Below are 10655 nucleotides of genomic sequence, written 5' to 3' on the forward strand. Positions count from 1 at the left end.
CAAATGAGAAGCTCCATGTGGAGAAAAGCAAGAAGAGGGGCACAATCACCGCCCTCAAGTTCATGGAGACCTGGCTGAGCCCTGCCAGGAAAAGGCATGGAGTAGCCACACAAGTTTCACACGTTTTTATTAATAAAACGGCCAACGGCCAAGAATCAGCCCAGAAAACCAGTCAGCCAGGGCCCTTGGACTGTTCCTCGCTGCTGCCTCCCTCCAAAGCAAACCCACGGTGGCAGCACAAGCCCACAGGGCTGTGCCTGAGGCTGTGCCTCGGCTCTGCCGAGACAAGCGCGCTTGTGGAGTGCCCCAGCCTCTCTCCTCCCTCTAGGCTGCTCGGCGTGGGGTGGCTTGCAGGGGACACATCAAAATTCCTTAAACCTGTGGGGAAAGAAATGAGCGGCTGAGTGCCCTGGGTGACATTTGGCAGGTGCTGGGATGGATGATGGGTGCCACGGTGCTGCCGGAGAGGTGCAAACAGCTCTGCCGGGCAACCCCAGCCCCGTGTGCAGTGCAAGCCCAGAGGAGAAGCAGGCGCAAGGACGAAATCCAGCCACCATTTTGTCTCCAGCCAAAGCTGAAATGTCCCCCAAAAAACCACGCAGTGTTTGCGCCTCCTCTCTGCAAACTGCTCTGGAGACAATGCACTCCCCAAAGCCCTCTAAGTTGTTGCAGAATTTCCACAAACTGAGCCAACTACTTTCCCCAGCCCAAAACAGACGGATTTTGGTGCAAATGGGGGCAGTGCAGACCTGGCCAGGACAGTCCTCACCCAGCCAGCCCCGGCACAGGAGAGTGGAGCCCGACAGCCCTCCACCAGCGGCCAGAGAAGGAGATTTGGGCCGCACTTACCGCAACGCAAGGCTCAGACTATTGGTCTTTCACCTGCAAACACAAGACATAAAGGACCAAACGTTTTCGTAGGGGATCTGGGGTTTCCAGGACCAGCTGTGGCCCCTTCCCCCTTGATGCTGAAGGGGGAGCCTTGGTGGCAATCAGAGATGGGCCAGTGCTGATTTGGAGATGATTTACACCCTCGCTGCAGCAATTTGGCCACAGATTTGATTAGCGAGCCCAGACTCTGTGTAATCAAGCTCATTAGCATGGGTGGGCAAGTCAGCCTGTAAATTTGGCCATTTTGAGTGCAGTAATCAATGTTTTGCTGATCGGGCTAACATCTCCTAAGTCAGTGGGAAACAAGGACATACTGCCCATCCGCCCATCTGCGCTCTCTTCCCCAGCCATCGTGATTTGATCCTTTGATTCCCAAATCTTGATCTCAGCCCTTAAATTATCAGCAGAGCGCCTGTTTCTAAGCTGAACCTGCCAAGCAAAACTTGAAATCAGCGCAAATCAGCTTCCATTTGCATTTAATCCTTGGGGCTCAAGCAGGGATACTCACGCCGAGCTATTTCCCATTCAGCACTGACTCTGTTAGCTGCACGCTAGAGCTACAAAGACACAAGGACAGTGTTTAGCACCAAGCGCGCTGCACTGGGCACAGATGGCTAAAATGCTCCGGGTGCTGCCCTGGGTCAAGGTGGAAATGTCTTTGTGCCCACAGGAGCGAGACATTGGGCAGACAGCCTTGCGAAGCCCGACGTGATGCCCACGCGGAGATGCAACAGTGAAAGCAAGGGATAACAAACGTCCTTCTGGAGTGGCACTGATGCCATGTTTTGGCATCACGGAACTGGGAGCCGCTCCAAGAGGGTATGTACTTACCCTCTCTTTCTCGCCATGTAGCCGCACCACCCGCGGACCTCTTTGACCACCACGCGAGCGAGGAGCTGCAAGAGGAAAGGTGTCAGATCGCTGCGGGACCAATGGGTCTGCAGCTGCCAGCCACCAGCATTTCCATCGCCAAGAGATAAATTTTTAAGGCTCTTCCTAGGGAAGATGTCATGAACCAAAACCGTCCATGGAGGATGTTTTTGGGAAAAGCCAAGTGAATGGAGGCAAAGGTTTGGAGTCAATACAGTGCTTTGCAACTCGCCCTGTGCCCGGCTGCCTCCTGAGGACTGTTCCTGCTCTCCACTGGCGAGCGGGCGGCTAAAAGGGAGCCCTTGAGTATCCAGGGTAGCAAAACAAGTCCTGCCGAGGAGGGACCTACCAGGCAAGCCAAGACGTCGGCTGCTATCAACATGTAGAAGACATTATTCCAGCCCGTGGGGGAGATGAGCCCTGCGAGCAGCGGCCCGAGCGCAGCACCTGTGAGGGCACGCGAGCCACATTAGGAGATGTGTTCATGAGGGAGAGGGGACCAGGATCCCACCAGCACCACAGCACCAGGGGGAAATCAGTGCTTCGAAGCCCCAGCCCCCAGCCCCTACTACATAGATAGTATGTACCTATGGATCCTGTGCCATCGATGATGGCTGTGACAGTAGAAAGGGCTTTGGCGTTTCCTTTGATAGACTCGTGGGTTCCCTGTAGAGACGGAGGAGCAAAACATGAGAAAAAGTGGCTTCAGGATCTGCAGCCGGCAAGTGTGAGGCCACTCACACCCTGAGCAGCAATTTCCATCCATTGGACCCAGCCATGGGTGGGAAGACCGAACTCGGATGCTGCCTACAGGCAAGCCACAAGAAAACTGGGATCACCAACAGCAGGCAGCTATCCTAGGTGATCTCCCAGCAAATTTTACCACCAGGATTGTAGTTAGAGGGAGACACAATGGGGCCAAAGCAAAGTTGTTCAGCCAAGATGAAAAAGCAATAGGAAAAAAAAAAAAGCTGTGTTTAAGGGACACTGCAGCACGAGGTGTGACAGCTCTGCCCTTCTCCACTGGGCTTCAGAGGCTTTGGAAAACAAAGTGAAAATTTAAAAATCCCAGCAAACATTCCTTCAGGAAAGAGGGAGCAGCCTCTGCGTGTGCAAGGCAGCTGGGGCAAGGGATCTTACCAAATCTGCCGAAACTGCCGTTGTGATGAGAGCGTAGGGCCCGTTAACCAGAGCGCCGCAGACGATCAGCATTGCTATGAGGAACAAGACAGCCACAGAGGTACCCAGGAAGAGATTAAGTCTTTAAGGACAAGGAGCAGCAGGACGTCGCATCCATCGTCCCCGGCCCGTGGGCAGACATCGCTGTCCCGCACATCTGCCGCCTGCTCATCTCAGTTTTCCCCAGGCATTCCCACCCAGCAGGCATTGACCGCTCATCCAGCACCACCCTCCCCTAAATCCTGGAAGGGGAGCCCGGCTCAAGAGGAGAAATAAAGGCAGGTGGGTCTACAGCATCTTCCATCACCCCTTTGGTGACTGGAGCCAGCTGCGCTGAGGAGCTCCTTACCTATGGATGTGCCAATGCCGTTCTGGCCGATGTGGTTATACAGGAACAGCTGGAAAAAAGACACAGGATGAACCAGTTTTGGCTATTCCAGCTGTTTTCCCAAGTGTTTTCCCTGCACCAGCACCCTTGGGACAGGACAGAGAATGCGGGGACCTGAATTATCACCGGTGCCAACCTCCACAGCCCCCCTGGTACGTGGTGTTTGGAGAGGAGAGTTCCAGCCAGGACAGGGATCCAAGTGCGCCCTTAGCTCTGCATCCCGCCATCTGCCTGCCAGATGAAATACTGGCAGCTGGCAAACAGAGGTGCTGCTGTGATTTACGGCCCAGCGGCACTTGCGTGCCTCCCTGCCGGCTGAAGCCAGACAGTGATTTGCCCCGACACTGCTATCGGGGGACGTGGATATGATGCGGGGTCCTTGCTTTTCAGTGCATGCCAGCTTCTTCGAAGGGGAGAGGCTTGCAACCCAGAGCCAGCCAGGCTTGGGTTACAGCTAATTAGCTGCAATTTTGCAGCAGCAAATCCAAACGAGCTCCAGGCAGGTGCTTGGGAAGGACATCCTGGCCAAGCGCTGATGGAGCACGGGGCCGTCAGCACGGGGGATTTTGGGATGGAAAATAAAGAGACGAAAGCTGGACCAGCTTGGTGGCCTTGAGGCTTGAGGCTTTAAGACAGAGCAGGATTATGGCAAGATGGAGGGAAAAAATCCCTAAAGGGGGGTTTTTTAGCTGTCAAGGACTCTACAATCCCCTCCAAGGCCCCAGGTCTGGATGTCCACCCTGGGAACATCTGGGCACGTGGATCAATCACAGCTCTTGTCTCCGCTGAGCATGTGACCAGCTCATCCCAGGCACTTGGGAAGAGGAAGGCAGCCGTGACTCAAATGAGCTGGACAAGAGGAAACCCTCGTGACTGAGTGGTTTTTTCCCCGCGTGACAACACACCATGGGAGCAGCGACAACCAGCATCACACAGCACGTGGTGGCTCTGCCGCCACTGTAGTCGGAGATGAGGCCAGCAAAGATCCCCCCTGCAAGAAGGAGCCAGACATGTTGGTCGCGCCACCCCCGTGGCAAAGCTTCACCCTGGCTTAGCCCAAAATCCAACAGGATGCTACCCTGCGATGCCTTTTTATCCCCCAACTTCTGAGCGAGATGCCTCCAGAGTTAAATATAATAACATAAGAGTGAAGAGCTTTGATTTATCCACACTGCTTTATCCCTGCAGATGGTTTCCCTACACCTGCACACAGCCCTGGCCTCCTCCCCGCTTGCAAAATGTATTATTTATCTAAGAAAAACGAAAGCCTGAGCAAGCGAGACCCAAAGAAAGGTGTTGCAATGGTCAGCTGCATGGCAAAATAAAAGTGAGGGGCATTTGCTGCCTGCTGCATGCTACGAACACTGAATAAACTGCAGTGCTCCATGGAGGGGATTTTCCATGAAGGCCAGGTTTGTCCCCAAATCATCCCCGATCCACCCCCTCCACCCGGGCACGTGACAAACCTAAAATGCCCCCAACGTCAAAGAGGGTCGACAGGTCCCCGGCTTCCTTAGCACCAAAATGAGCTGCAAGGGAAAGGAGAGAGGTGAGGAGACACTCCCCTTGCCAGGCTCACTCCCGCCTCGCCAGCCCCAAAAACTCACCAACGTTCACAATGTAGAGGGGCAGCCAGTAGAGGAAGGTGTAGCTCACCAGCTTGGCAAAGAGCAGGCAAAGGGAGAACTCCACCACGCCCTGGGAGGAGAGGAGAAGACATCAGAGGAGCTGCCTTCTCCCAGCCTCCTCCAGATGGTGGTTTTTTCCCCCTAGTTTTCTGCGTGGTGGTCACCCGGTTGATGGGGTGAGCCGCCCTGGCTTTGCTCTTTTCTCCATCCCCGTCACGATGCAAGGGACCTCCCGCGACTCACAGGTATCTGGAGCGCCCCAAGGAAGCTGATGGCTTCGGGCTCCTCAGACGGCTCCCTGGGGCTGTCGGAGCGATCTGTGCTACTCTGGCCCACCTCACTGGAGGTGACCACTTCAGGATCCTTCTCGTTGGATGTCACTCCTCCAGCACCCTCCTCATCGGAGGCCATCTGAAAACAAGCCAAAAGCAGGAGATGTGGCTCTCATTGCTGCAAGGGGCTGAAACATGAGATTCGCCGCTGGGACGTGACCTGGAGGATGCTCACACTGGAATAGTAATGAGCATCCTCTGTGACAACTGAACGTCACTCTCACTTCTGACGTTATGACCGGACACCTGGGTTGTTTTGCCATAAACCGAGTGACCACCCAGCCCAGGACGAGCCCGTTGGGAATTGATTCGACTCACGTGATGTAGAGGCGGACTGCAGCCAACGTCCTCGGGATCTGCAGGGAGAAAAGAGATCCTGTGAGAGCCTGGACCAACGCTGCTCTGCCTGCTCTCCCTCCAGCATTTCCATAGGGGAGAAATGTGGGGCTGGGAAACTCCAGGGGCTGTGCTGCAGCTCCGGGTACCTGCTTCCAGGCAGTGAAAAACCCTGGTAAAATCTCAAATTCCAAATGTTTCCTAGAAAGACAAGCTGAGAGGAACAAGCAGCACAGGGGCTAAGCCTGCCTGGATGACCCCAAAGGATGCTGAGCATCCCTGTGGTGGTCGAGTCCATGCCTCTGCTTGCCATAAGCTGGAAATAATTATTTGGGGTTGCCAAAAATGCTTGGAGATGGGTAAAGAGAAGAATTGTGGCCCCACTGATTTTAGCATTATGCTGGGCATCTGCTGTGCCCCGGATCACGCCACTCACACTCCACAAGGAAGAAGAAGCAGATGATGCCGATGGCGGCAATGATGATGCCAGGCACGACGAAGGACAGGCCCCAGGCGGAGGAAACCCAGACGCCGGCAATGAGCGACCCTAAAATGTTGCCAACAGAGGTGTGCGAGTTCCAGATGCCCATGATGAAACCTCTCCTGGTGGGGACAGAGCCAGGGTTGGCATCACCGGGGTGGCTGCCGGGACCAACGGGGATGAGGACGAAGGGGGACGCACCAGAGAAACACTCACTTTCCCTTCCCGAACCAGTTTCCGACGCACGCCACGACGGCAGGCCAGCCTGTCGTCTGCGCCAGCCCGTTGCAGACCTGGCAAGAGATAGACAGCATCAGGCGGCAGCACCGGCACCCGCTGAGTGCTGACTTGATCCATGGAGCACAGCCCCTGCACTGTTTTCGGTAGCCAGGCTCAGCCATAGCCACCCCCATCCCAAAGCTGTCAAGAAGACAGTCAGTTGGTGGGTTTTTTTTTCCTGCTGGGGCAATCCCAGAGCCATTTGCATCATTCCCATGGCTAAACCGGGAGCAGCCAGTGTTGCCAAACCGGCTGCCTGCCCCGCTCGGCAAGAGGGGTGCGCCCAGGGGTTTTGGCGCCCACGCCACACGTGACCAGGTTTTGCGAGGCGTGGAAATGCTCGGCGTTCTCCCGCTTGGAAACTGGGCCACAGCAATCCCCAAAAGCCACCAGAAAACCAGGATGAGGCCGCAGTGGTAAAATCCAGAGCATCCTCCAGTGTGGACGCACCTGTATGATGATGAAGTACCAGAGGACGTGGATGTTCCAGAAGTAGCCAAGGCCAAAGAGCGCGGTGAAGAGCCCGCTCAGTACCATTCCCCCCGACAGGTAGTAGCGCAGGGGGAGCCGCTCGCCAAAAATGCCGCTGCGGACAGAAGGAGCTGTCACGGGTGATGCTGCCGCTCGGCGCTATCACACCGAGCCATTGCCCAGATCCCGAGCGGATCCTAGCACCACCCCATCCCAATGGAAAACAGTTTCCTGGCCGACTGGTGCAAACTGGTGTGCAGACGGAAAGGGCTGCAAGGGACCTAGGTACCTGATAAACATCCCGATGGCGTAGGCCACCAGGAAAGCGTTATCCAGCGCTCCGAAAAGCTCCTTGTAGTTGTCCCCATCTGGAAAATAAATATTAGGGCCACATCAGCTCGGCCTTAATTTTGTTTGCCCAGCCCTTGGCCACTGGCTCATTCTCTGTCCCCAAAACACGAGGGTAAGCCCTCAGAGCATGGCAGGGCGCTATCGGCCTTGCGACCCGGTCCTGATTTTGCCACTCGCTGATGCCCTTTGGCCTGCTGCTTAATTACCTCCGGCTGCCTAACAAGCAGCCGGCCTCTTGCCAAAACCGCCATCCGTGACCTGGCACAGAGGGGGGCAGGGGGCACCCATTTTGGCTGCCACGAAGGTGGTTTTTGGGGGGGACTTGGCCTCACCGAAGGGTGCCCAGCTGCACCACATGCTGCTGTTGGAGTCATTGCGAGGGTTGGGGCCCAAAGCTGAGCAATTGGGGTGCAGCTGGCTCTGCAGGGAGAGAGAAGGGGTGAAATTGGGGTGCTTGAGTCCATCCCCCCGCCTGCTGTCCCCACGTCCCCTCTCCCCATAGCTGGGGCAAGGTTGGAGCTCACCTTGACGATGCTGATGGGTTTTCGGGAGAGGTGGTAGCTGGTGTAGCAGAGGAAGGTCAGCACCAGCGTCAGTCCTCTATAGCTGCAGGATAAAGTGAGTGGAGGGCTCAGGGTTGCGGGACAGGGATGGGGGGTCGGTCACCGTCCAGCTGGCAAAACCTGGCCCAACGTCTCAGACACCTCCAGCTTTGGTGTTAGCCATGCTCTTCTTTCCCTTCCCTCAAAATTCATGGGTTTTGGAGAAAAATAGCAGGTAACGGGGATGAGAGCCACCGCCGTGGACTCCACTCGGGATGCGGATGCAAATTTAGGACAACTCTGCTGCTGTGTAACTGCCAGGTCTTAAAAAAACACACAGAGAAAAACTCTTCAGCAGGGCCTGTTGTGACAGGACAAGGGGTGATGGTGTCAAAATAGAGGGAGGCAGATTCAGACTGGACATAAGGAAAAAACTTTTTACACTGAGGGTGGTGGAGCACTGGCCCAGGTTGCCCAGAGAGGCGGTGGATGCCCCATCCCTGGAAACGTTCCAGGCCAGGTTGGCCGGGGCTCTGAGCAACCTGATCCAGTTGGAGATGTCCCTGGTCCTGGCAGGGGGGTTGGGCTGGGTGGCTTTTGAAGGTCCCTTCCCACCCAAACCAGTCTGTGATTCTATTAAAAGGGGAAAACAGGGTTGTTTCTCCTCATTCCCCTGGCAAGATACCCCCTTGTCACCCAACAGGGATGATTCTGCTGGATTGGTGAGCTGAACCTCCTAAAATAGCCAAGGGCGTGGCTTAAAAAGATCACCTAAGGTTAAGGGGAGCATTAATTGGTGTTTCCCCTTCCTCAAGCCGCGGTCCCGCCAAACCGCCGGGTGAGCAAGCGCCTTCCTGGCGTCACGGGTGGAAACTGGGGCACGAGATGGTGGCTGATTCATCATCACTCCTGGCGTTAATTAAAGATGAGCTGGAAAAAAAAAGCTGGGGGAGTGAGGGATGACCCAAGCAATACCTGCTCCACTTCCTCCACCCGTAGCGACTTTATCCCTTTTTCCTTGAAGTAAATTCAGGAAAATGGGGGGGAAAAAGGTTTTGGGCTTGGGGATAGGGATGTTGCTCCTGCGTTTAAGGAGGTTTTACATCAGCACTGAGGATGCGAGTGGTCAGGGAGCAGCTCTGGCCCTGACAGAGATTACGAGGTTGCTCCAAGTTTAGAAAGAAAGAAAAAAAAAAAAAAAGCTTTTTTTTTTTTTTTTTTTTTTTTTCAATTTCAGCCGGTCTCACTCCTCTTCGCAGTTTCACTTCTTCATTTTCATGCAGCAGCAATTACAGATGCCTTGCAAATCCTGGGCAGCTTTCTGCTCCGGGGTGCCAGCTCTGAGACAGCAGCGCCACAGAAAAATTGCTGGTTTCCAGCCCCAAAAAAGTGTAAACAAACCCTTCCAAAAAAACCCACCCGACACTGCTGATGGCTGCAGAGCTGAGCCGAGGGGAGCGGAGAGGCTGTGACGAGGAGGGGGAAGAGAAACTTGGTTGGTTTGGGTTTTTTTTTACCCCACGTGTTTTGGCAGGGAAAAATCACAGCTGGTGGAAAAGCATGGGGGTTGTTTGGCAACAGGCTCCTGAAAAATAAATCTATTAAATGAAATTAAACAGGCAGTGGGCTTGTCGCCTCGCCAAAAGGGATGGAAACAGGTGGGATCTTGGTGTTGGCCACATCCCGCCAAATTCTGAAGGCAAGGCAAGAGCCGAAGGACGGCTGGAGGCTCGCCAGGCGCAGCCGCCCTGGTTGGGATCGCCCCGCGTCCCTGCTGCCCGCTCCCCGGTGCCTGGGCCAGGCTTGGTGACCCCTTCATGCCGAAATCCCCGGGCTCGGTGCCCACGGGGCGATGCTGGTCCCTGAGCGAGCAACCCCCGGTCCAGAGCCTGGCCCCATCCTGTTGCTGGTCCCTGTGCTGGTTCCCATCCTGGTGCCAGTGCCCGGATGAGTGACCCCCCAGTCCAATGTTGGTCCCTGGGTCCAGGGCCAGTCCCCATCCCAGTACTGGTACTGGTCCCCTGCTCCAAGGCCAGTCCCTGTCCCGGTACTGGTCCCCTGATCCAGGCCTGGCCCCCATCCCAGTCCCTATCCTGGTACTGGTCCCAATTCCAGTCCCTACTGTGGTACTGGTCCCTATCCTGGTCCTCTGCTGCAGGGCCAGTCCCCATCCCAGTACCAGTCCCTATCCCGGTCCCTACCCCAGTGCCAGTCCCTATAGCGGTACCGCTCACCATCCCGGTACCAGTCCCTATCCCGCTCCACGTTTCTATTCTCAGTCTCCTGCTTCAGGGTCAGTCCCTATCCCGGTCCCGGCCCCTACCCCCGTCCCCATACCAGTCCCAGTCCCCATCCCGCTCCCCACGTCTATCCCAATACCATCCCGGCACTGATCACCATCCCAGTCCCTATCCCGGGACCACCACCTTAGGTGCCGGTCCCCATCCCGATCCCTATCCCAGTCCCCTGCTCCAGGGCCCGTCCCGTTCCCCATCCTGGCGCCGGCGCCCCCCGCCCCGCTCACCGCTTGTCCCGGGGGAGCGCTCGGAGCAGTCGAACCCCGGGAGCGAGCGCTGCCCTCATGGCGGGCGGCGGCCGAGCTACCGGTCTCCCCGGCCCCGCCGCTCCTTTTCACCGCCCCGCGGGGCCGCCGCTCCCCGCCCCGGGCCCGGGCCCGCCCTCTCCGCCGGCCCCGGCTCCACTTAAAACAAAAACCGACTCGAAATTCGCCTGCAAGGAGGGGAAAACACAAAACCGGGCAGCGACGACTCACCCGCACCACATCCCCTCCCCGCAGGGGCTCCAGGATTTTCCCCAGCCGCTCTTTTATCAGCCCAAAACCAGCGGGTTTAACTTTCCCACTCACTTTTCCCGTAAACTCCCCGAGAAAAGGGCTTTCGCTGCCTT

The 10655-nt window shown here is 56.2% G+C and overlaps 1 protein-coding gene across 2 annotated transcripts; it reads right to left on the minus strand.

Moving 5' to 3' along the window:
- Positions 1 to 110: 110 nt before the first annotated feature.
- SLC37A2 (solute carrier family 37 member 2) lies at positions 111 to 10358 on the minus strand. Of its 2 annotated transcripts, XM_086766121.1 has the most exons (18): positions 10273 to 10358; positions 7731 to 7812; positions 7539 to 7626; positions 7145 to 7223; positions 6835 to 6970; positions 6322 to 6398; positions 6061 to 6227; positions 5607 to 5644; positions 5200 to 5367; positions 4936 to 5026; positions 4795 to 4857; positions 4234 to 4319; positions 3290 to 3338; positions 2902 to 2975; positions 2349 to 2427; positions 2111 to 2208; positions 1723 to 1787; positions 111 to 378 (listed from the first exon to the last, which is right to left on the minus strand). In XM_086766121.1, exons 1-18 carry the CDS (start codon positions 10329 to 10331, stop codon positions 363 to 365), a joined length of 1515 nt encoding a protein of 504 aa, XP_086622247.1. In that variant the 5' UTR covers positions 10332 to 10358; the 3' UTR covers positions 111 to 362. The 2 variants fall into 2 exon arrangements, with proteins under 2 accessions (XP_086622247.1, XP_086622248.1); XM_086766122.1 differs by lacking the exon at positions 111 to 378 and having other exon boundaries at positions 1719 to 1787.
- Positions 10359 to 10655: the final 297 nt, after the last annotated feature.

The sequence above is a fragment of the Chlamydotis macqueenii genome, chromosome 24 (genome assembly GCF_036417535.1).
Source record: "Chlamydotis macqueenii isolate bChlMac1 chromosome 24, bChlMac1.mat, whole genome shotgun sequence".
Classification (NCBI taxonomy): domain Eukaryota; kingdom Metazoa; phylum Chordata; class Aves; order Otidiformes; family Otididae; genus Chlamydotis; species Chlamydotis macqueenii.

Coding starts and splice junctions, on each gene's coding strand:
- SLC37A2 (XM_086766121.1), bottom strand. CDS start 10,331: ATGAGGGCAGCGCTCGCTCCCGGGGTTCGACTGCTCCGAGCGCTCCCC. Junction 7,224..7,538: donor GTGCAGCTGGGCACCCTTCG/GTGAGGCCAAGT, acceptor TTTATTTTCCAG/ATGGGGACAACTACAAGGAG. Junction 3,339..4,233: donor TGGTTGTCGCTGCTCCCATG/GTGTGTTGTCAC, acceptor TCTTTTTTCCAG/CTGTTCCTGTATAACCACAT.